At 37.1% G+C, this 25,616-nt stretch overlaps 1 protein-coding gene across 2 annotated transcripts in view; it reads left to right on the top strand.

Moving 5' to 3' along the window:
• Positions 1-4,957: 4,957 nt before the first annotated feature.
• The window catches only part of Ppp2r2a (protein phosphatase 2 regulatory subunit Balpha), a 61,157-nt gene continuing 40,498 nt past the window's right edge, over positions 4,958-25,616 (top strand). The window contains exons 1-2 of one of the 2 annotated variants that reach the window (XM_047548960.1): positions 4,958-5,258; positions 7,078-7,152. In XM_047548960.1, coding sequence (XP_047404916.1) covers positions 5,252-5,258; positions 7,078-7,152 — 82 coding nt within the window. In that variant the 5' untranslated portion in view covers positions 4,958-5,251. Of the gene's footprint in view, positions 5,259-7,077; positions 7,153-25,616 lie in introns of those variants that run through there. The other variant, XM_047548962.1, reaches the window with a different exon arrangement.

The raw sequence follows: 25,616 nt of genomic DNA, 5'->3' as shown, positions 1-25,616 counted from the left end.
TTCAAAAGCTCGCTATAAAAAAAATTCTCCCCATCAGACATGTGCACTAACTGTAACATCTTTGGTAACCCTCTTTCCTAATGATTTGTCAATGTACTGTGAAAGTCTAAATTTTTTGAACAAGTAGTGTGACTGACATTAAGTTGCAATACAGAGGACTTTAGATTTCAGAACTTACCAGTTTTGTAAGCTAAAATTCAAAATTCTCTTAAACATTTTGTTACCAAATTTCAAGCTAAAGTCATTGGAGTTAAGTGTCTAGAAAGAATTTATAACTATGTGGCTTTTTAGATACTCTGTATAAATTATAGTTTCTATGTATCCATACATCAAATAATAACCAATAAAATCTCACTGATGAAGAAATAATTGATAGAGAATAAGATAAAACCTCATATTTGTTCATTCTAATACCAAGTTTCCAGAAGCTATGTATCAATCCAAAACATAGGCCACCAGAGTAAAGATTGGTGAGATGTGAATTAACAGTTGTACGTAGAAAGATAGCTCACAGTGTGAGGATGTGTGAGAATCAAATCCAACATGCTGCTGGCTCTGTTAAAGGAATTATGTTTGTAGAAGGTGGCTGGGAGCATTTTCATTCAAGTGTATGATCAAGCCTGAATCATTACATTTAGTTTTGGGCTTTACTATTGGAGGCACTTGGAGCCAGCTAGACTATGTGCTGAGAGTATGTCCAAAGTGATGCCGAGGGTCAAGGCTGGGCCAAGGAAGAAACTTGAAGAAGTTGGGTGGATTATTGAGGGGAAGAGAAAACTTGGGGGACAAAGTTATATTCGAATAGCTAAATTACTTTCATGTCCACATCACAGAGGTCACAAATAGGAGAGCCAGGTTCTGCAGAATCAAGTTGCAATGAAGCACATTTTTTTTAAGTTCTTTTTTTTTTAATTTTTTGCGGTGCTGGGGATTGAACCCAGGGCCTTGTGCTTGTGAGACCAGTACTCTACCAACTGAGCTATATCCCCAGCCCCCGAAGCACATTTTTGTATAATGTATAAGGAAGAATTACTTAGTGATGATAGCTGTCTAAAAGAATAGATTTGAATTCTCGGTTACTTGGAAGTTTCTGAGTCAAGGCTGAATAAGCACAAAAGGGCAGGTCAAGGAATTCAAATAGCCATTGTGAGAGTTGGGTTAATGAATGCCTAAAATTCCTCCCTACCTTAGCCCTATCTGTTTCTCTTACATAGGCATAAAACACATACCTGTGTCATAGCTGAACTCAAATACCACCTAAAAAATCTTCAGGATGGAAAAAGACTCATACTTGAAACAAATAGACTGGATAATAGTTTACATGACAGGGCGTTTATGATCACTCAATAAAACAAAACTGAAAATACATTTCGGGATAGCGTTTAATCTCACCAAGTTTGCATTTTATGCCAGAGAGATATTCAGGCTATATACTTGGAGAATGTACCTCCCTGAAGAGTATAAAACAAGACCTTCAGTTGAAATTTATAAAGAAAAGGTAACTGCATGAATTTACTAACCTTTCCTTCATCATTAAATATGCATCTTCTTAAACAACAAAACCAAAATGCTTCTGTTTTATGTTAAAACCACGGAGCGAGTCACATCTATGCATACAGTTATACTAGACTGCAACATTAACTTTAAGTTAGAAAACCTATAATATAGATGTTATCATCAGGCTCTAAAACAGCATTAGAAGGAACTTTCAAAATTAATTGAATTCTTTCCCTTTAATATATGTTAAATATAGAATATTTGAAGAAACTCAAATGACAAAGGAGAAAAAATTACCCATTGTGTAGCTGCCCAGAGACATTGTCATGAACACCTTGGTGCATTTCCTTCCTGTCCTTTTCAACTCTACATATTTTGTGTGTTTATTGTACATGCTTGTGACCATATTGTATTTGCATTTTGTACCCTGCTTCTGAGGCACAAGTAATTTTCTCCGTTTTTACAAACATTTAACTATATAATTATCCACCTCTTAAATTCATTACCATTTTTGTTAAACATTTTCATGTGTAGGCTATTGGTGATTCTTATAGTGGCTTCTATGCCTTGAGCATCACAGTGTAAATTATCAGTAGAGTCTAGATATGCAGTATTTTGGAAACCTGTCTTCTAAACTAAATTCTTAGCTACTGTGTGAAAAGCTGGCAACTGCTTATCATTTTCCCTGTAAAGCCCTTGCAACTACTTCAGGTTACAAGGTGGGTTTGCCACAATTCTAAACCACATCTATTTCTAACAGGGGTGTCTCCTCTTTCCCTGGAGTTCATGGTCATAACCCTTTGTCTAACTGCCTGGGGCATGGAGTCCCCTTAATGGTGCCAATTCTCATTTAGTGTGAAGGAGGGTTTGTGTTCCTATCAACTCCAAATGTGCTTCATCAGGGGAAAGAAAAACTCTTAAGGGATTCTCCTCTGAGTGTGTAATATGCTTTGAAAGGTCATCTTGCAGCAACCCATGGTAAGACCTGTTAATTCTGTTCTATTGCTGATACTGTAGATTCCTTTAGTGCTTCTTAGCTCAGACCCAAGTGGAGTACCACCAAGACTTACAGGCTGTCCTGGACCTCACCAGGAAAATCCAGAGGGACTTTCCTCTTGATGTGTCTAAACTGAGCTCAATTCTGCAGGAAACCTTTATTTTGTGCATCTTCCATGTGGTCCCACATTTAGGTTATGGCTAGAGTCTCATATGAAACAAAGCTTGCATTATAGCATGTGGACAAATGAATGTCCTATGGGATCCTGTTGAAAAACGTGTTCAAGGGACAAAGACCCAGTTAGAAGTAACCCGGACAAATCTATTTACAAGCAACTTTTATATTTAACCAACTGCTGCCTAATAAATGCAGATGAGATGCTCAAGATCATTTGTAAAATGCCTTTCTTTCTGAGTTAAGAAGTGTGAGTGAAAATGGTTGTGATATGGCAAACTTTAAGGAGCCAACATTTCAGGTGGTTTCTTCCCAAGCCAGAGATATATTTATTCATTCATTAATCCAATGAATTACGTAGCTGGAGATATGGAGACAAATGACATTTTTCCTACCCTCAACCAACTCAGAGTAGTAACAGACACATTTTTAGATTATTTTAACACAGTTTAGAAAGGGAGAAGTGCATTAGATTTTATAAGTCTTTTAATGAGGGCATCCAACCCTGCTTAAGATGAGAAGGGAATAAGAAAAAAATATCAGAGAAGTCTTTCTGGAGGAAGTTTATTTTTTAATTTTAAAGTCTGTCTTTAGTGCTTTGTACCTCTCCTTCAAAATGTTTGCTGTTTTTTTTTTTTTTTTTTAAAGAATCAGAAGGAGTTTTATTGGCTCAGGAGGAAAAGAATGATGAATGTGTTGGGACAACGGTGGCAGGAGAGCAGTGTTTCAGGGAGAGGGACAGCATCAGCCATGGTATGGAGGGGGTATGAAAGCAACACATGTGTTCTGACCTGTTTGAAATGCTTATTGGACATCTGCAGAAATGTTAAGTAGGCAGGCAGAAGCGGAAGTCAGCAGTTCCAGGGTGAGCACAACTCTGGAGATCTAAAATTGGCAGTCACTGGTATGTAACTGGTACTATATGGTATTTACACGTGTAAGACTAAATGAGGTTTCTCAGGAGAATGTGCAGTTAGGGAAGGGCGCCCAGGACAGAGGCCATGGAAACAGATCACCCTAACATTTAAAGGGTGTCTTGAGAGGAAAACCAGCAAAGGAAATAGAAAAGGGGTGGCAAGAAAGGTTGCGGGGGGAACCAATAAAGTTTCAAGGGAACAAAATAGTAAAGCTGTTCCTTGTGGAAGAATCGTGTGAAACTTGTTTTACAGTTGAACCGTTCTGGGGATGGAGAATAAGGTGGCAAGTGCAGATGATGGAGAGACGTAAATATCGTAAAACTTCCCCTTCTTGGTCTCTGAATGCCTTTATCACTCCATTCAGCTTCAAGGTCAAATTCTGAATGTTTCCGCAGATGTTTTACAGGTGTGTAAAACGGGTTATCTATTTCATAGTATTGTGGAGATTAAATGCGATCCGCAAAGTATAGAGTATACAGTATACAGTAGCTGCACCAATTCAGCAACTTTCAACTACGTGTACATACCATTTTGGCTGATGACTGGTATTCTGTTTTACTTTTTCTTTTAGCTCTTAATGCTATTGCAGATCCTTTGAGTACAAATCTGGTAATGTCGGCTTTTATCGTGTACTCAAATTAAGTCATTTCATCTTCAAAACAATAGGATTGTTATCTCACACGGCCTGAAGTCAGCAATTAGCAGCCTCGCTTCAGGGCCCTGGTCTTAATCACTGAGTTTACCACTTTCAGTTGGACAGACCTGGGCCACTTCTCAGATACTGCTCATAACAAACACAGTTTTCTCTGAGGAGCCATTCTTGTTGCTTGCAGTTGCCAGAGACTCTCGCTTTGATTCCCGGGGCCCATGGAAGGTAATTTAATTCACCCAGATGGAATCAGGCCAGCTATGTCCTTTAAGTTCTGTGAACTTTCACCTTGGCCGGGCAGCGAGTCTACACCACAGTCCCTTTTTGCAGTGGCCTGGGGCTCACCCACAGCGTCACTTTCTCAAGTAGCAATACGGGTACTCTCTAAAGACCCAGGGTCCCACGGAGACTGCGGGCGAGCACGTTAACTGCACAGCGGGGGCCGCTCCCGGTCCCGGCACTGCGCGAGGTCTTGGGAGAGCGTGCGGAGGTGCAGACCAGCTGCGGACGGACTCCAGCAGAGAGCGCAGAGCAGGAACCGCAAAGACTCGGAGCAGCAGCCTCTCAGGCCAGGGCGCGGCGCAGGCCCGGAGGCGGGCATGTAGGGGGCGGATCCAGAGCGCGGCAGGAAGGGGGCGTGGCCTGGAGCCCGCGCGGCCGCTCCCCGCCCCCTCCGCCCAGCCTGCGGCTCCGCCTCCGGGTGACGTCACTGGCCAGGCCAGCCGGCGCCATTTTGAAAGTGGAGTCGCCTGCCGCTGCCGCCGCCGCCGTCGCTGTCGTAGCCTCCGCCGCTGCGGGAGAAGGAGCACGAACGGGGAAGCCCCAGAGTGAAACCCACCATCCTGCTGGCTGGTTTGCCCGCCCCTCCTTCCTTCCCCCCCGGCCCCCGCCCCCTCCCCCCACAGGTGCCATCCGCCGCCATCCGCCCTCTCTACCCCCCCATCCCCAGGTGAGGGGGGTGAGTTCAGGAAGCGGAGACCCGGAGCAACTCAGCAGGGTCACCATTTGCTGTGCAACATGGCAGGTAAAGGAGAAATCGCCCTCGCCCGCTGACAGGGCGCCGCTTCCTCCCTCCTCCCTCCATCACCCCCTAGCGACCGCTGCGCCTCTCGCGGGGCCAGCGGCGCCCCTCAGATTTCGGGGAATTGGCCGGGTGGGGTGGGGGCGGGGAGGCGCCGGTCGCCGGGAGGTGGGAACGGCTTTGAAAACGAGGGTTGGAACCTTGGCAGGGGCGTGGGTGGGGGTGGGGTGTGTGCCGGCAGCGGTGGGGTGAGGCGTGGGTGGGGCGTGCAGATTTGTCCCCACTGCTTGGGAGCCCGGCGTATCCTCTGCCACCCTGCCCCCAGCTCTGTTTGCGGCTCTTCCTTCGTATAATTCCTATTTTTTCCCCCTGCTGCAAGCCTCCTTGGGTGTATATACAAATATATTTTGCACTGAGAAGGAAGACCGCTTTACAAGTTAAAATACAATGGAGGCATGCACGTATTTTCCTCCCACTGTGGGTTCGTCTGTATTTTAAGGGTGTTACAATCTTGAATTTTTGTTTTTGTTGTTGTTTTTTGCGAACCATCTTCCTTTTTTTTTTTTTTTTTTTTCCTCTTATCCTTTACGACCAAAGAGTGCAAGGCCTTTAACATACAGCAAGTTGCATGAAGGACGTAATTTAAACTTTACGTTTTGCATCTTTGCTTTTGTGCAGATGTCCTTTTCCCAAAAGGGTTTCGTACAGTTAGTTAAAATAGTTGTGGAGTTCAGTGATATAAATAGCCTAAAGGAGAGATTTCGTTAAACCAAGTTAAAAAAAAAAAAAATCGGGTAGAGAAAACCAGGTTGGAAATAGTTAGCAAGGAATGAGGTTGAAGGAAGAGGTAATTGCTTTGAGGATTATTTTTGTACATTTTGGTGTGGCCAATATCTTCCTTTAACTAGTTGAATCAATTTCAGATTTAGTTCAGTTTCATCCTCCATGGATCCAGGACATTTTCACCATTATCTCTATGGTACTTATAGTGAAATGGATAACACCCAACTTTCTGTGCTTTTTGTAGTATTTAGATAGATAAAGGAACCTTTACAAAAGTTAACATGTTGAATTGACTTACAGTTTGCTATAAACAAGTTACTTTTTGACCTTGTTGAATAACAAAATGAGGTTAAAATTGTTTTGCACAAGATGATGACAAATTAGCAAAATGAATTCTTTGCCAGGTCCTTTGGATTCTGAGTGATGAAGTGGAGGGAAGCAGAACAAGTTTCCTTTGACAATCTCTTCAGCATTCATTTCTGTTCCTTTTCCTCTCTCTGGAGCCAGTGATTTGCTGGTAATGAATGCAAAGAAATGGGTGTTGTGTTTGCTGTGTGCAGGTTTTGGGCGATAGGGTTCATATGAATCATTACTCTACAACAGGGCAGTAATGTTTCCGAAGTTTTCTCTTCGTTCTATGTTTCATGGTATTTTAACTTTAAAATAATGCTTCTGCAGGCTTTTTGTACATTTAAAGAAAACCTCTAACTTTGGTATTTACTTTTTTCTGGTAGGACTTGCTTGAATGTAAGACTCCTCTGTATTCAAGGAGAAGGGAAAATGGAAGAGAAGTTTTGTTGAACATATGTACAATAATAATAGAATGTACGCCTTTAAATATTTCATACTTGGCATCTTGTTTTTAATGCACTTCGAACTGTTGGGGGCTAACTTTTCCAAATTGGTGTGCTTGGTGGTGGTTGTGTGTGTGGGCAGTACTAGGCTGTTAGGATCATGCCAACCATGGATACTATCTCTGTGTTTACGAGAGTAAACATGAACAGAACTCAGTTTTAATTGGTATGTTTTCTTTTTCCAGGAGCTGGAGGAGGGAATGATATTCAGTGGTGTTTTTCTCAGGTGAAAGGAGCAGTTGATGATGATGTAGCAGAAGGTAAGAAAGTGTTTAATAATGCACAACTTGAGTATAGACTCTTAAGAATCTTGATTACCGAAGGATTTGAACCTGAGCCTGTTGTAGTTTAAGAACATTTTGTGTTTACTGCCCAAGAAATGAAAAAAAAAAAAGTTTTAAAAGTCACTTTTCTTGAAGATAGTCTTTTTTATTTATGCCTATCTAAAATTATTTTTATACTCATTTGAAATGAAAGCAGTAAATGATGACATATATACAAAACTGTTATAAGAAAGTTCTGAAGATCATAGGATAAAGAAATCCTTGTCATATAAATTCCACATAACAAATAAATGGTAGTGGTTTTTTCATGTTTGTGTGTTGTCTTTGGATAATGAAATGGAATAGGTGCTATCAAACTTAACTCAGAAACATTTTTGATAGCACCTTTTATTTTTATGGGAAGATTTTTAGGTTCTTTTGAACTTTTGCACTTTGGGAGTGTGGTATTGATTGGCTGCTCTGTGATGAAATGCTGGTTCAAATTATTCATTCTTGTAAGGATTCTTTTAGGTGGTTAAGGAAATAATGATGGGAATAGATAGCTTGTCTTCTGGAAAATTTACTGTTTTCTTGGGCAGTTAGAAAATGATCATTTGAAGAACTTAAGACTAATTTACACCCCCCCCATTTTGTTAATTTATTTCTAAGATTGATCTAAAATTTTGAAACTGTTTCAGTGAATGTTTGAGGTGGTCTGAGGTGGTGGAGGCATTATTTCCAACATAGTAGTTACATTGCTTCATTGTTCAGAAATACTATTTAAAGTTTGTGTTCTAATAGTATTCTGTCTTGAATTATAGTAGGAATTTTCCAAACAATAATCAGAGAAATTACATATTTTTGATTTTTAAAAATTAGTTTAGTGAAAATTTGTCTTTCTCTAGATTATATTGTCCTTATATTAAACTCATAGTTCTAGCCTACAACTGTGGAGTTCTGTTTGTTTTGAGGATTTTTCCAGGTGGTGGTGGGATGGTGGCTTTGTGTTGAGCCAGTCAAATGCTTGTATTTGCTTATGTCAGTATCATTCCTCATGAAGTGTCTGATCAGAGTTTGGCAAATACTGTAGAAAGTCAACTGGCATACATGATACTTATCATATTTTACAGAGTTCTCCCATTTTTCTTTTCTGTTGTATCCTCGCCATTTTTTCAGATGAGAAACCAGATGCTTAAAGAAGTTAAAAGATTTCACTGATGGTCAAACAAGTATTGTGAGTCAAGGTTTTCTGTTGAAGCCCGTGGTGTTTGACTTGTTAGGAGAGAGAAATCCTAAATTCAAGGGAGGAGTCATGTATTGTTCATTTTGTAACTCCCTTTACCTGTTGAATAGTAGGCACTTACATATTGGATTTTAGTTCTTTGCTGTTGTGTAATACGCACCAAGTTATGAAAGTGCTGTATACTTGGAAAACATTCCTTGGATGAATTCTGTTTATTCCCTTTATCAAAAGTCTCCTGAGTCCTGAGAACTGAGGATCCACAGTGTCTAGAGTGTAAACTCCACTCTTGAGAAGTTCAGTTTATTAACCATTAGGCAGAAAAACCCTATGGATTTTATGTAATCAGAAGAAGTTGATTTTCCAAACTCTGAACATCAGTTACCTAACTGAGCCAGTTGATAGTTTGTGATTACATAATGGATCAGTTGTAGTTCTTGTTTGCTAACACTTAGGACCTGCATTTTGCTACTGATCAACAAATAATTTTCTGAGGTTGTTAAATATTACTGCAATGCTAGTGCATTCCTGGCCTCTTAAAACGCCAAGACCAAGACTGGCTATGTATATTTCAGTAAAAACATGGCTCATGTATGTATATCTTTGCAAGTATATTATGTATAAAGAGCATGCAGTTATTACACTGCTTTCATTTTGAGTATTTTTTCATAACTGTAGTTTGCATATCATTTTTATGTTTATATTACTGGAAGGTTTTGCTTTTCTGAAGTATAATAGATTTTTAATGTATTTGCCCCTTAGAGTTAGACTATAAATAGGTCATATCTAGATTGGGATTTAGCTTAGATTGCCTGTATCTGTATCTTTATATTTTAATTTCTTTCCCATCAGGCTCCACATTTTCTGTCTCTCCTCTTCTGTAATCAGTTGCAGGACATACCATTTTTCCTTCCATAATACTTTTCATACCTGCTTTTACCTTTGTTCAGTCTCATGTTATCTCATCTTGATTTCAGTAACTTTCTAAATGATTCCCTTTTTGTTTGTCCTAAGTCATTCTTAAATGCAGTCCCTGTTTTGCCTTCCCCACCCCCCAAAATCTTCAGTGGATCACTATATTCACTGAATTAAAACTAGATTTGAACATTATAACCTAGAATGTGCAACATTTCTTCATTATGGCTCCTCACATGGCTGCCAGTTGAACTAAATAGTTGAACTGTTCATCAAGCAAGTCCTATATACTCTTATGTCTTGTTCTTTGTTTTTGCCATTCCCGGCTTGTTATGCCTAATGTCATCTTATAGTTCTTTTCTTACCATAATCCTACTTATTCTTCAAATTATGCCCACAACTCTTCTATTTAATTACCTCTTTTGTAAATTAAAATTTTCCTTTCTGGACTTTTGTTACATAGATATATTTCATACCCCACATCTCTACACTATAAACTTATTGCTGGGCTAATTATTTTTGTGTTCTGTGCAGAATGTCCTGTGTAAACTGCTGTGCCTAGAACAATGTTGGGCACATAGTAGGTTCTGAATACTTAATTTAATAAGTATACTTAATTTAATAAGGAATCTCAATATTACCGTTACTAGATTTTGAAAAGGGAAGAAAATGGGTGAAAAGCTTGATAATTGAGAAATATTTTTGGCAGTCATACCTTTACTTACTTGGCAGCCTTTGTAATTAGATTCCTGATATATAGCTGTATAAAACAAAAATCTGGAGATTTGGGCTTTTTCCTTAGCTTTACTACAAACTAGTGTATGTCATTCTGGATAATACTCCTCTGGGTTCCTGTATGTTTAGACATAAAATGACAGGACGGGATTAGAAACTGCTGTTGATTATACTCTAGTTCCCAAAGATGTCTCAGAAAGAAACATTATTACTACTGAGGTTGTTTGAGATGTTGAACTTAATAGAGACCTTAATTTTAAAATAAATCTTTACTTATTTTTATTAAAGTGAATTACAGAGCTAAGAGAACTTAACACACAACCATGTACTGTTACTGTCTTTTGACCCATATAGGCCCTTCTAGGACATTTAACAGCCTGTGTTGAAATTCTTGACCTACACATGTCCTCACAGGCATGCACCCGAAGACGATAATCTTTGGCATAGCTGATTGTCTCTCTCATTCTGATATTCTCTTGTCATACAGTTTGTATTTTATTTTATTTTTTTGGTGCTGGGGATTAGGACCTTGTGCATGTGTATTTTAATGGTAACAATAACAATGTTTGTTTTTTAAAATATTTAGTTGTAAATGGATGCAATACCTTTCTTTTATTTATTTGTTTTATATGGTGCTTCGTAAGCACTTTACCACTGAGCCACAATCCCAGCTCCATCAATGTTATTAGATTTTTTAATTTTTCCTTCATTGATAATTTTCATAAGATGGTAAGAGCACAGACTTGGGCGCTAGGCAGCATAGTTTGAATGTGTCCCAATTACTTGCTGTGTGATCTTGAGCAAGTTAATTCATCTCAGTGCTTATTTCCCTCCATTATAAAGTGGGCATAACAGTAAAACCTATCAGTGTTATTTTGGTGATTAAATGAGTTTATACACATGAAACAGAATAGTAGACACAACATAATAAGAGCCTTTCAAAGGTTTGGCTATTTATTATTACTACTTGAATGTTTATAGCAAATAAGGGACAGTCATTGGGGTGTGAAGAAACTGGGAAATTATCTTTAAAAGATAAAATTTTTCTTGGCCTACATGAAGGAAACAGTTTATGTATGTGTCTTATACCTATTCTCTGCATTAGTAAGAAAGTTCAAAAAAATACTCAGAACTGAGTTGTAGTTTAGAGACTCATATGAAACTGGTAAAAACCAAACAAACAAAAAACCTATGATGTAAAGCTATGAAATAACTACTGTAAAAGCCAGTGCGACCTGGCATGGTGGCACATACCTGTAATCCCGTCTCCCACCTCAGCAGGAATATTGCAAGTTCCAGCCCCCCTTTGCAACTTAGTGAGACCTTGTCTCAAAAATAAAAAGGGCTGTGATATTGACCAAATTATATTGTTATATTGTATATTTTGTGCATGTACAAATATGTAACAAATTCCATCAATATGTATAAATATAATGCACCAATAAATTAATGTGAGAAAAAAATGAAAAGGGCTGGGGATGTAGCTCAGTTCCCAGTAAACCCCCTCCTCAAACCAGTGTAGGGGTTACCTTTAAGTAGGTGGGTGGGAGTTATGACTAGGAAGGGTTGTAGAGGACCTTAGGGCTGTTGTGATCTGGAAAGTGGTATTAGTATTTGTAATGTTTGTACGACATTATTTTAATGTTATCATAGTATCTCTCATGTTCGCACTTTATAATCTTATAAGGATTTTCTTTCATAGGAAATTATTTTAGGGTATGATTTTTTTTTTTTTTTTTTGCGGTGCTGGGAATTGAACCCAGGGCCTTGTGCTTGCGAGACAAGCACTCTACCAACTGAGCTATATCCCCAGCCTTAGGGTATGATTTTTAATTACATGAAGCCTGAATTTTTATGGTACTTGGATGCAGATATATCTTTTCCCCTCTTTGCTTCCTGCTTATTTTTGGTAGCATTGATACTTGTGGACTAGTTCTTGAAAAATATTTTTTAAATGGTAAAGTCTAAATGGACCTCAAATAAGGACATAAGTAAAGTTTTGAGAAACAGGTGATTCTTAGTGTGTCACAAAATGTAATGGCTTTTAAATTCATTCCATTTATTTAGTGCTACAACATGAACAGAATTTAAGGTTATTTCTCTCCTCTTGTGTTTTAGAGTAGTATGCATGTTAGATTTGGGCACTGAGGGTAAATTAATAGAAAACATAGTAGAAACCAATTGTTTTATGGATTTTAAAATAGTGGCATATAAGTTGTATTCCAAAACCCAGTGACCTGTGGCAAAGGTCTCACTTAACACTCTTTTGTTTGACATCACACTCCTTCCTTTAGCTTTACTGCTGACTAAGTCTAGTAGACCTCACTCAGTGTCACTTACAGAAGTATACATGTGTCCATTAAATATCAGTGACAGTATTTATGTAATATTGTACAGTTTCCTTGTTTTAAGATACTAAGTTTTCCCCCATTTCCTTACTAAAGGAATAATGGTCATCGAAAGCATATTAGTTGACATTTTGTCTCAAGTTATTAAAACGAGTTGAAAATTAAATTTCACTATTTAATACTCCTAACAGTAAATTGAGCTTTAGAATAAGCTAAGTCTCTGAAAACTGGAATAAATACAATAACAATGAGATCCTAAGCAAAAAGTTTATTTTATCAATAAAGGAGGTTCCCGGGCTGGGGAGACAGCTCAGTTGGTAGAGTGCTTGTCTTGCAAGCACAAGGCCCTGAGTTCGATCCCCAGCACCGCAAAATAAATAAATAAATAAATATTAAAAAATAAAGGAGGTTCCCATATTTGCACATATATATTTGCCTGATTTAAAGTTGAGTTGGAAGGAAGGTGACCTACAGTTTGTTTCTTTGGTTCTTTAATGGAAAAATTGAAGATGAGAGCTAGATGTTTTAGCTAATATCCTCAGTTGTAATGTCTTTTTGCTTATCTGAGATGACGATGGAAATTAAAACTGAGTAATCAAGGGACCACAAGTTGCTTCCTTAGAAGAAGGACATACAGGTAAAGGCCTGGCACAGATTATATTTTCTATAAATGCCCTGGATGAAATGGCATAGCATGGCTGTGTTAGGTAATCACAGAAGCTAGCATGTTTGAGTGCTTAATCATATACCAGTCAGTGTTTCAGGTGCTTTATGTGTATTCATTCATTAATATTCACAAAAATCCTATGAAGTAGACACTGTTGAGAAAGTTCATTTATTAACTTGTGTAGGTGGTACAGCTAGAATCTACCTCAAATCTTACTCATATAATTTTTTTTTCCCATATAATTTATTTCAGCCTTGAAATATATTCTGGTGAGTGTTTGAGGTTGCTGATATATGACTTGTTTACAGTGGAGTTTATTTGTAATGCCTACTAGGGTTTTTCCCCACCTACTGTTGGGGATTGAACCAGGGCATTCCATTGCAAAGGCTAGGTAAGTGCTCTACATTGAGCTACAGCCCCAGCACTTTTTATTTGGTATTTTGAGACAGGATCTTGCCGAGTTGCTGAGGCTGACTTTGAACTTGCGATTCTCCTGCTTCAGTCTCCTGAGCTGCTGGGATTACATGGGTGCGCCATCATGCCTTGCTTGCTAATGACATTCTTAAGCTGGGATGTGCTATAAGTGGATTATAAGGACTTTACAAACCTTCTGAAGTTTTATGTAAAATTGTGTTGTATGTGATTATACATAATGTATTTTATTTGGTTAGTCTATAGCCACTGTCAAGGCAGTTATCATTTAGTCCAGTGGTTCTGTGTGTGTGGTCAGGCAACCCTTGAACTCATTCAAAAGTTCTTCAGAGTCAAACTATTTTCCTACTGACACTAAGATGAAAAGCCATGTGGGTAAACCCATAGACATCTTAGGGTGAATCAGGCAGTGGCTCCAAACAGTGCCAGTAGTCATGATCATCATTATTGTCATATACTAGCAGTTGGAAAATATCTGTTTTACTTAAGAATGTCCTTAGTGAAGCAGTAAAAGCTATTAACTCTCAACTTGAGTATATGTCTGTTGTGTCAATGGAAAGTGTACCTAGAGTGATGGAGCAGTATATAGTGGTTGTCCAGAGAAATGTCAGTGCAGTTGTTTGAGATTTGAAATGAACTAACAGCTCTTTTCATGGAAACTTTTTTTGTTTTTGTTTTTGTTTTTGTTTTCAAACTGGTTATTCTGACATGGAGATTCGACATCCATTTTTTCAAATGAACAGATGACTCGTTGCCTTATTGAGCAGTATTTATTGTCTATGATAAAATTTGAGCTTTTAGGCAACTGACACTCTTGGAAAACATGTATCTTCCATGGTGAGCTTGACAACTTCCCTATTAATACTTACTTCCCACTAAATCAGTAATATTAATGAATGCAGTTTTTGGTACCGTGTGATGAAATGTCAACATTTGGAAAACCTGCATTACTCAAGTGAATCAGTGTTTCACATTTGACCAGTGCATGTGATGTTATAAAATCATGCATTGTAACAAGAACAATAAAGGGCATTGGATTTTAATGTTACAGACCATTGTGGCATGCTTTCAGATTCCACAGACCTTTAAGAAATCATTTGTCAAGCTAGGTACTGGATCAAAGGAATATCCATAACCACTTGAAAAATCTATTAAAAACTCCTCTCTTTCCAACTACATATCTGAGTGAAGCTGGATTTTCTTATAACTGACACAACACCTTGTCATATGTTGAATACAGAAGCAATTAAGAGAATCTTATGTTAGGCCAGATGTTAGAGATTTGCAATAATGTAAAACATTCTAGTTTTGTGGGGGGTGGTGTGCTTGGGGAGACATAGTCCCTTTTCTTAACATTTTTGTATTGTGCAGAGAATATTGCTATTTCACAGCGAATCAGTATTTTAAAAAATTTAAAATGTCCTTTGGTATGCTCAGGTTTTAAGACTGTAAGGGAGATCCTGCTATCTGCAAAATTTGGTGACCATCAGTTTGATCTGTTAATAGATTTCATTTTACTAGTAACACTTTTTAAGGAGTCTCATGAGCCACAAGATAAGTGTAGGATAGTGTACTACTACTTTCATGTGTGGAATCTATAAAGCTTTTCTCCTATAAAGGTGGAGTCTGTGACAAGAGACTGTTTCAGTTGTCTCCCTTACTGTGTATGTGAGATACCAAATTAGATCTATCTAAGCTCGTTCATCTGATGATCTTGGCGAGGAAGGATACCTTCAAGGATACCTTCAAGATTTTAAAGTATCTATTTTTAAACTTACCTCTCTGTTACAGAGATTAAATGCTAATAACATATTTGTCAAAACACTAGCTTTAAAAGTTTTTAGGGCTTTTTCCCACAGTGTGTCTGCTGAGGTAACAGCATTAAGTAACACTGTTGGATTACTGAACTACTTCAGAGACTGATTTAGTGCCATTTCTAGGTTGGCTTCTTGGTCATTGTAAGTAAGTTGATGACCCTGACATTGTGCGGTATTTGGAACCCAACATGTAACCATTTGATGTGTTGTCTTGGAAGAAAGGCATAAAAGTAGGATAGTAACTGTTTCCCAACTCTGATAGCTAATAAAGGGAGTTTAGTTACTCTTCCTTTGTAAATTCTACTAAAGTACAGCAAAATTCTTTTTTAAATAGTTGCTGAATTTCACATTTTAAGACTGTCCTTTCAACTATTGCCTAAAATTTTCACTTTTTTGTGACTATTTTCTACCCTTTTTAAAATTTCACCTAGAGCTTCACTCTTGGCATGTGTGCAGCCCTTGGCAAATCATTCCTCAAGTCTTCTATATGCCAAGATACCAATGGTTATGTTCTTGTAGTTAGTTTCTATTGATTAAATTCCCTGCCAACATTCAATTATCAACTGGATTTTTCTCTTCCAAAGTCTAAAAGATCTCATAAACAATTTAGACTATGACCAACAATCTTGTGTAAGGAAATTTGCTGTTTACTTATTGTTTCTTTGTGTTTATGTACTTACCGAAACTCTTCTATTGGACTCTTAAGTTTGAAGAATCAACAGTATTTTGTATGGTTATGATGGGTTTTTTGGTACTGAGGAGGAAATATTTCTTAAGAAACATTGTAGTACTGTTCCTAATATTGTATTAGAGGGATGAATCTTCTCTAAGAAATTGGACTTGACAGATTTAATGTCTTTCCATTTTTCTTTCTAAATTAAAAACTGCTTTCATTGGCCAAAATGTTAAAGCGATATGTTGGATTTTGGACCAGTTGCACATTTTATACTTCATTCAGAGGACATCTAAACTCTTCTGTATTGAAAAAAGCTAGTACTGGGGATGTAGCTCTTTGGGAGAATACTTGTCTAGTATATACAAGGTTGTGGTTTTTATCTCCAACACCACATAAAAAAGAAAAAGATAAGACAAATACAGATACTAGAGTAGATAAAAGGGATTGGTGGAAAGATTTTCTGAAGATCTGAGATAAGGTTAAATCTGAGCCATAGTAACTTTTTAGAACCTGCCATTTAAGTTCACAGCAGATCTGCTCTACCTGAAAGTAGAAACCTTTTTGGTGTTACCTTTGTTTTTTCTAGCTTACTACAGGTAAGAGTCTTACTGCCTAAAGTAGATGAGTTTATAAGGTGGCATTGAGGAATCTCGTATTTCCTATATTAGAGTGGGAAGGCTCTGTTTCAAGAGAAACAGGCTATTGTAGGCCATAAATCATGTCAAATTCTTTATCTAGTGAAGTGATGTAGCATGTAGAAGTACAGGAATTGATAGTAGTGAAGAGATTGCCTGCTCCTGCCCTTTGTTTTTTTCCCCCTTGACATATGAGGAATTTTTTTTCCCCTTGTGGTAGAACACTTCTTTCTTGCTTGCTTTATTTTAATTTTTTAAATTATTTTTTATTTTTTATAGACTGCATTTTGATTCATCGTTCACAAATGGGGTACATCATTTCATTTCTATGGTTGTACACGATGTAGATTCATACCATTCATGTAATCATACATGTACATAGAATAATGATGTCTGTCTCATTCCACCATTTTTCATACCCCTCCCTCCTCCCTCTTCTTCCCTCTATGTGATCTAAAGTTCTCCATTCTTCTGTCACTTCTCCCCCGCAACCCCCATTATATGTCATCATCTGCTTATCAGGGAAAACATTCAGCCTTTGGTTTTTTGGGATTGGCTTATTTCACTTAGCATGATATTCTCCAATTCCATCCATTTATTTGCAAATGCCATAATATTATTATTCTTTATGGTTAAATATTCTATTGTGTATATATACCATAGTTTCTTTATCGATTCATCTGTTGAAGGGCATCTAGGTCGGTTCCACAATCTAGCTATTGTGAATTGAGCTGCTATAAACTAGAACTACTTCTTTAAATGAAATTTTTTTGCTCCCTGGTATCTTCATTTTTTATTCTAAAAATATAAAATTTATCATCATGTTTTTATATATATATATATTTTTTTTTTTTTTTAATTTGTAGGTGGGCCCAATACATTTATTTTTCTGTGGTGCTGAGAATTATTACCCAGGGCCTCACAGGTGCTAGAATGCTCTACCATTGAGTCACAACCTGAGCCCCATTCTAACCATTTTTAAAGGTATAGCTCAGTGTTAACTTTGTTTACACTGTTGTGAAACAATCTCCAAAACTTTTTCATCTTGCAAAACTGAAACTTTACCCATAAGACAACTATACCTTCCTCCTAGCTCATTCCTTTTTCCTTGTCTATGAATTTTACTATCTTAGATACCTCATTAAAATGGAACCATGAAAATTTTTAGTGACTTTTTCTTTGAACATGCCCTCAAGGTTCATCCTTGTTGTAGCATATGTCGTGATGTTTGGTTCCACCTTTAAACTTCCATGGGCTAATCTTGTTATATACAGTTATGAACGGCGTAACGTTTCTGTCATCAGTAGACCACTTATGTGAAGGTGATTCCATAAGATTATATCGCCTAGTGGCATCATAACCGTCTTGGTTTGTGCAGGTATATAATACATTCTATGATGCCTGCACAGTAATGAAATCGCTTAATGACACGTTTTTCAGAACATGTCCCCATCATTATACAGTGACTTTATGTCTGGGGTTCTGAGGGAGGAATGGGTAGGTACTCCTTGTTAAGTGATTGGGGGATGACAGGAAGAGTTCTAGGCGGAACATCAAAGTATCAGCAGTGAGAATATTAGAGTGGGTATTGGTACTGCTGACACAAATCTGTTATCTCAGACTAACAGTTTGAAAACTATCACCAGTTTATCTTAATAGGCTATTCCAAGATAGGATTAGACCAAATCCAAAATTTTGACCAAAGTTTCACTTCATTTATTTTGCAGCATCTGGTTTAAAATAAGAAAATCCTGTGGGTTTCATAACTCACATTCCATGACTGTAAAATTTCTTATATTAGTAGGAACAACCAGTATATGTATATTTTACTAAGCAAAGTCATCAGGATAATAGGAAAATTTGATAAATTCATTGCATTTCTTTGAAATGAAATTGTAGATAAGGAGTGATCAAAGATGCATTTCTTATAGTAGTTTTTTGGTTTTGTCTTCATATTTTTTATTGGTGCATAAAAGTCATACATAATGATGGAATTTGTTGTTACATATTCATACATGCACATAATATTTACTGTAGCCTTTTGAAGTAAGCAATGCTGTTGTTATATTATGTTGGACACCAAAGCTCAGAGAACTTGGGCAGCTGTTAAACTTAAGGTTATGAGTTAGTAAAATTGATCCCTCTACTTTTTATGCTTCTGTGTTTCAGTTTTTAGAAATACCATTTGATTTTGTAAAAGTTTCTGTTTTCCCTGAGGACTAGGTAGAGCTAAGGTGAAACTTCAGTTATTCAGCTAAGTGACTACAAAAAGTATATGTTAAATACTCAGTTCTGTGCAGAATGTGAAGAAGATAGAAAACATTTTAGGTATAGTAAAAGGATGAATTTCTTGAAAATGAGCATTTTCCACAACACTTTCGCTCTTGGCATCAACCTATCTGTGGTACTATGAGATCCTGTTGAAAAATTTCACAGGTAATGACTGGGGTGTGAATAGCAATTTATTTTCCTTTTTACAAGTTATTGTCCTACTTGATATTGAGATGGGGCTGTAGTACAAATACTTAGTTGTTTCTTGAGGTTAGAGGAAAGAATCACTATCTCAAGTCCAGATAGTGCTTTCAAATGGTTGAGTTGGAATTTAGTAATTTACTGGAAATTTCTCCAGGTAAATATTTATAGTAACCTACAAGTCTTTTAACTTTTCTTCTTGCTTCCCATCACCCTCCCCAACCCCCCCCCCCCCCCCTTGGTGCTGGGGATTGAACTGGGACCTTGCACATACTAGGCAAGCACTGTACTCCTGAGCTATATCCCCAGCCCCAACCCTCCATTTTTAACAGTTTGGCAATTCTTTAAAAGTTAAACATAGATTTTTTACCAGATGACCCAGCAGTTCAACACCTAGGTGTATATATTTAAAAAACTAGTGCATGATGTTTATACCAATCTTACTCATAATAAATAGCCCAGGAATGGAAACAATTCCAACGCTCCATCAACTGATGAATGAATAAAGAAAAGGTAGGATATCTATACAATGCAATAGTATTCAGACAAGAAAAGAAGTAGTAATATGTGCTACCTCATAGCTAAGCTTTGGAAACATTGTTCTGAGTGAGGAAGCCAATCATGTAAGGCCATATATTGTATTATTTCATTTATATGAAATGTCCAGAATAAGCAAATCTATTGAGATAAAAGGTAGATTTGTATTTGCCAGGGGGACTAGGGGGAGGGGAAGGGATTAGGAATGCAGGAACAATTGGCCAGTAGATACAGGATTTTTTTCCAAGGGGTAATGGAAACCATGTTCTGGAATTAAATAGTGGTGAGAGTTGCACAATTCTGTGAATATACCAAAACCTGCTGAATTTAGCACTAATTTTGAAAAAACAGTAACAGTTAAAAAGTAATCTGGAGGATAGGTGAGGTAGGAATCTCTGGCCCCATTTTCATAAAAGTGAATATCTAGAGCCAATTAAAAAACTTTCGCATTTACAAAAGGGAAAAAAAATACCTTAAACTTTGCAATACTTCTGTGTCATGCACAGACTACTTCTACATTGGGTTTTCTTCACTTTATTAATCAAATCTGGTTTACACCTTTTTTTGACAAACCAGTTATACAGCAAATATATTTTGTTAACTTTTTTTTTTTTAACTTAGTAGGTACCCATAATGGTAAATCCATATATAGTACCAGAGGTTAACAAGGTATTTTCATCATCTTAAGACTTGAAGAAGGATGTATCCAGAAATCCATGAATTATTAGGCAAGGTCTCTAGGCCCTGATTTAGAAATGAGTTGTCTGAGAAGTTACCTTTTTTTAAATTTAACTTGGCTGTGATTTCTGTATGAAGAGTGAGTTGCTGAGAATGTTGTACACCTTTGGATTGTGCATGTAGATACACAATAAATGGACTCTAAAGCTAATTGAAATTTATAATAATGTGTAAGATATTCAAGTCTTTAAAAACAATAGTATGGCTGAGGCAGAAGGATTGCAAGTTCAAGGTCAGCCTTGACAATTTTGTTGAGACCCTGTCTCAAAATAAAAAGGAATGTAGCTCATGAGTACTTACCTAAACTCAGCATGGTGACACACACCTGTAATCCCAGCAGCTTGGGAGGCTGAGGCAGGAGGATCACGAGTTCAAAGCCAGCCTCAGCAAAAGTAAAGTACTAAGCAACTCAGACACTGCCTCCATGTAAAATACAAAATAGGACTGGATGTGGCTCAATGGTTGAGTGCCTCTGAGTTCACTTCCTGGAACCAAAAAAAAAAAGTACTTGCCTAGTATGCATAAGGTCCCCAGGTTCACTCCCCAGTACTGCAAAAGAAAACTCATTGATGGCCTGGAATCTGTGTCTTATCCCATGTTAAATTAAATCTCAAAGCCTTTTTCTTTTTCTGAATGAACCTAATTGTTCAAGCAAAGGGTTCAGGTCATTTTGTTGATTGATTAGTTAGGACTATATCAGACAATAGAGTAGGCTAGATCCTAGTATATCTTTTTAACTGTTAAGTAAATGCATAAGCCTTGTGTTCATGTGTCCACCATCTTTGATTCACAGCCTGATTTCTTGGGAATGCTTTAACATTGTTAACTGAAATGCATATTGCTTATGTTGATGAGAATACAGCTTCATTAAATTCTCACTATGCAGTAATTTGTTAATCTTAAGAATTTTTATTCTGTAAAGGAAAGGTAACTTTCTGATTAAAAGCATAAGAGTCTAAGTGCTCAAGAAACTGAGCTAACCACCTGTCTCAGTGCAAGTGCTTTACATGCATTATCTCATCTAATCATCTCAACTAGTCTCTAAAGACAAACTATTACTTTCATTTTGTAGTATAGGAAATTGAGGCTTAGCTCAAGTAATTTATCCAAGATCATACTGTTGTTGAGTGAAAGAGCCAAGGAACCTTGGTTCTTCTGACTTAAAGTCTGTATATACTGTATATAAATGAAAAGTAAAAAATCACATATAATCTCATAATTTTTAGACAGAATCTGTTAACATTTAGAGCTAGATATTTCTAGTATGTTCTTTTTCTGCTGTTACTATATATTTCCCAAACATGTATAGTTTATATTTTCCATTTAATTTATTTGAGAAGATAAATGGCTGTATTATATTTAACTGGATGTCTATCTGGTGTATGTAATTTAGATTAAGATTTTTGATATAAATATTATGAATATCCTGTGAGACTCTTATTAAGAATATATTTAAAGGCATAGGATCTGGGTCAAAAGGTGTCATCTTTTTTCATGGCTTATGATATATATTGCCAAATTGCCTTAGAAAGTTGGGGTTGATTTTTCACTCCTCCAGCAGCAAAAGGGTAGTGTCCATTTCTTGATCTTGACAATACCTGGCACAGTATTAACCAGTCAGAAAAATATTTTCTAGTTATTTGAGAATGTTTAAGTGTATAACTGTTCCTGTCCTCTTTTTCTTTGGTGGTGCTTGCCTTTTCCTTATTCATTTGTAGTGTTATAGTTCTTTTTCCTCCCTTGAATCCTGCATTCTAACTGAGGGAAGTTGTATGAGGCTCCAAGAAGAACCATTTGGGTCCAGGAGACCAGTGTGCAAGGCAAAGCTTTGTAAGTGAAGTGATGGTGGACAGGCAGTCTAAGGAAACAAACACCTGAGCATTGCTTTGTGTCAGTTTTCCTACCTGTAAGCAGGGATAATAGTGCTTGCCTTGATAGTCAAAGGGTTAAATGGACATGAGTACTTCATTTGGGCACATACTGAGCCCTTGTAAAATTGAGTGGGTGCAGTTATTTAATGCATGATTAAGAAATTAACAGACTGACAACAGAATAAAAATCCCTTTCAGTTTGCAAATCCAGATTAACTAATTGTTTACAGGGTTTTGGGCACATCGTTTAGCATTTTCAGTAAATATGTATTGAATTAATGAAGAGCACTTGGCTTGGTTAGGTTAGGAGGAAGTGTGGTCTTTTCTTGTTTTTTTCCCCTCCCCCATCCATCCATCCATTTCTCTCTCTCTCTCTCTCTCTCTCTCTCTCTTTTTTTTTTAATATACTGGAGATTGAACCCAGGGGTGCTTAACCACTGAGTCACACACCAGTCATTTTTTATTTTGAGACAGGTTCTCTTAAGTTTCTGGAGCTGACCTTGAATTTGTGTGATCCTCAGCCTTAGCCCTGCAGGTTGCTGGGATTACAGGCATGCGTTGGTGCCCAGCTTCTGTTTCTTTTAAGTTCCTTCAGGGTTTTGTTTTTTTTTCCCCGTGATTGTATACTTTGAACCTTTTCACAGGAGTGGTAAAATTGGGTGAGGTTGTGCTGCATGCACCTTTAACACACTGGGGTGCAAAGAATCCTTCACTGTATCAGTTTGCTCATAGCAGGTAGAGGTGGAATGGGGACGGGGAGCATCTGAAGGTGTACTATCAGGGAAACCTGGTAGAATTGACCCTTCTTAACTGCTGTGGGTTTTTTTGTTTTGTTTTGTTTTGTTTTGTTTTGTTTTTTTAATTTCTCTTTTAGTAGAATGTATTTTGACATTATACATACATGAAATATAATTCCCCATTCTTGTGATTGAACTGCTGTGGTTCTAAAACCCTGTTAACTCCTTTTACTATCTAAGGCAGCATTGTAAATATGTGTAAATTCTTTACATTAGAAATATTTTCCTTTACCCTCTTTCCTCTCCTCAACTGTGTGTGTGATGATCCTAATCTTATACTAGAACTTTGAGTAGGCCAACAAATGTATTCAGAGCACTTAGAAAATTCTACAGGAATCTGAGAATAGAAAGCAAATTTTATCAAACCCATGAACATTTGACGACTGAGAATCTTGTTAAAATCAGTTTATGCTTGTACATTTAGGTCTGAGATGAAACCTATGATTTTGCATTTCTAACCAGCTCCCAATGAATGTTGCTGTTGTTGGTGGCAGGTAGTCAGCACTTTGAGCTACCAAGTTACTTAGCCTTTTTAGGGAGAAGGTAGACCAGGTAAGGTCATATCTTAATTCTTTTACTCAGCATTTCTGATGACTGTGTAGATCTGTTGTGCTATTCTCATATCAGCTAACATTGTTCAAAAACTGAGTAAACATGTGTACAGTCAATCAAAATGCAGTTTGTAAAATTAAAATAAAAAACTGAATAAACACCTCCTTGGGAGTTTCATACTAGTTTTTGAGTGTTTTACATCGCACTACTACATATTAGCCATTTCTAGTTGTTATATAAAATTTGTGTTTGTCTTTCAGGTTTAGTGTAGGCCAAAAGCTTACTAAGTAAAGGTGTGCTTTTGCTCGTAATGTACTTGTTTCCCAGCATTGTGAAAAGAATGAATTTAAGAAATGAAACCTTAATCTTTTATCTCTGTGGTGTTCGTTTGTTTTGTTAGCCTTGAGATACCTTTCAGTCTCATGTCAGGATTTCTCAGTCTTCTAAGCTTTGTTTTTGGTTGATTCTTTACTAGGGTAGCTCATGTTCATAGTTTTTCAAAGTCAGTTTCAAAATGCTTAAAAGGAAAATTAAAAGTTTTCTGTTGCTGTTTTTCTTAACTTGAATTTACTTCCCAAAGTTTTTCAATGTTTTTTTCTGGTTTTTTTTTTTCCATATTTTTAAACTGTGTGCTCATATGGCTGTTTTTTACATAAAAGTTTTTATATTCACATGTAGTGTTAGCTAAAAATGGAGCTCTATCCTGCCTCTCCTCCATTTTCTCAATACTATTACACCACTTTAACTGTTTAAATCAGTGTTCAGACTGATAGCAGACTGTATAATGCCCTCCTGAAAGATATTGACAACCTAATCCCTGCAACCTGTGAATGTTGAGTAAATTAAGGATTTTAAAATAGAGGGATTATCCTGGATTGCCTGACCATGCTATAAATGTAATCACAAGGGTCTCTGAAAGAGAGGCAAGAAAATTAAAGGAAGATGGAGATGTCACACAGGCATCATTAGTTTGGAGTGTGATGTGAGGAAAGGGTCACTAGCCAGAGGAGTGCGATGGCCTCCATGAGCTAAAAAAAAAAAAAAAAGGCAAGAAAATGAATTTACTCCTTGAGCTTTTAAAAGGAACCAGCCCAGCCCACACCGTGGCTTTAGCCTAGTGGAACTTGAATTTAATTTCTGACCTCCAGAACTGTAAGAGAATCTATTTGATACTTTTAAACCACCAGATTTGTTCTCATTTATTACAGCAGCCATAGAAACTAATGCAAGAGTAGATATTATTAATGTCCAGAGAAATATTATATACTGTTGCTATTTAATACATCGTAATTCTCTTTTCTAATATGACATTTTCTCTATATAATTAGTAATCACCTTGTTTATTCTTTCTTTTTTTAAATCTACCATCACCAATTTCTTTCTGTACCTTTTAGTGTAATTTTCCACATGGTCAAAGAATCAGTTTGTGTTCTTCCTGGCATTCTCCAGGAGTTTTTCTGGAGTGATAGGCTCATTTTTTGCACTCTTCTATTTTTTTTTGAGGCGGGGGGCAGGGATTGAATTCAGGGGCACTCAACTGCTGAGCTACATCCCAAATCCTTTTTTGTATTTTGTTTAGAAACAGGATCTCACTGAGTCGCTTAGCACCTTGCTAAATCACTGAGACTGGCTTTGAATTCCCCATTCTCCTGCCTTAGCCTTCTGAGCTGCTGGGATTACAGGTGTGCTGTCACTGCACTGGCTCTTCCTTCTGTCTACTTTTGTAATTGATTGGAATACCCTGTACTAAATTTTTTTGAATAGCAGTTTATGCTGATACCCCAATTTAGATGGAATACCACAGGGGCCTTCTTTAACTTCCCCATTCTCTATTTGTATCTTACTTTTCCCATAGTGAGAATCCTAATTCCCAGCCCTGTAACTATCTTTAGTCAGGATTTAAAAATATAAAAAGAACCTAGATGCAAAAAAATAAAAGAACCTGGATCTTTGACATTAAGTCAGTGAACTAACCAACCCTGTATTTCTGTGTCCTACTGGAACTTCTCAATTGTGAGATAACAATTTT

This window comes from Sciurus carolinensis, chromosome 4, assembly GCF_902686445.1.
Source record: "Sciurus carolinensis chromosome 4, mSciCar1.2, whole genome shotgun sequence".
Taxonomy (NCBI): Eukaryota; Metazoa; Chordata; class Mammalia; order Rodentia; family Sciuridae; genus Sciurus; species Sciurus carolinensis.
This window is presented reverse-complemented; position numbering and strand designations above follow the sequence as displayed.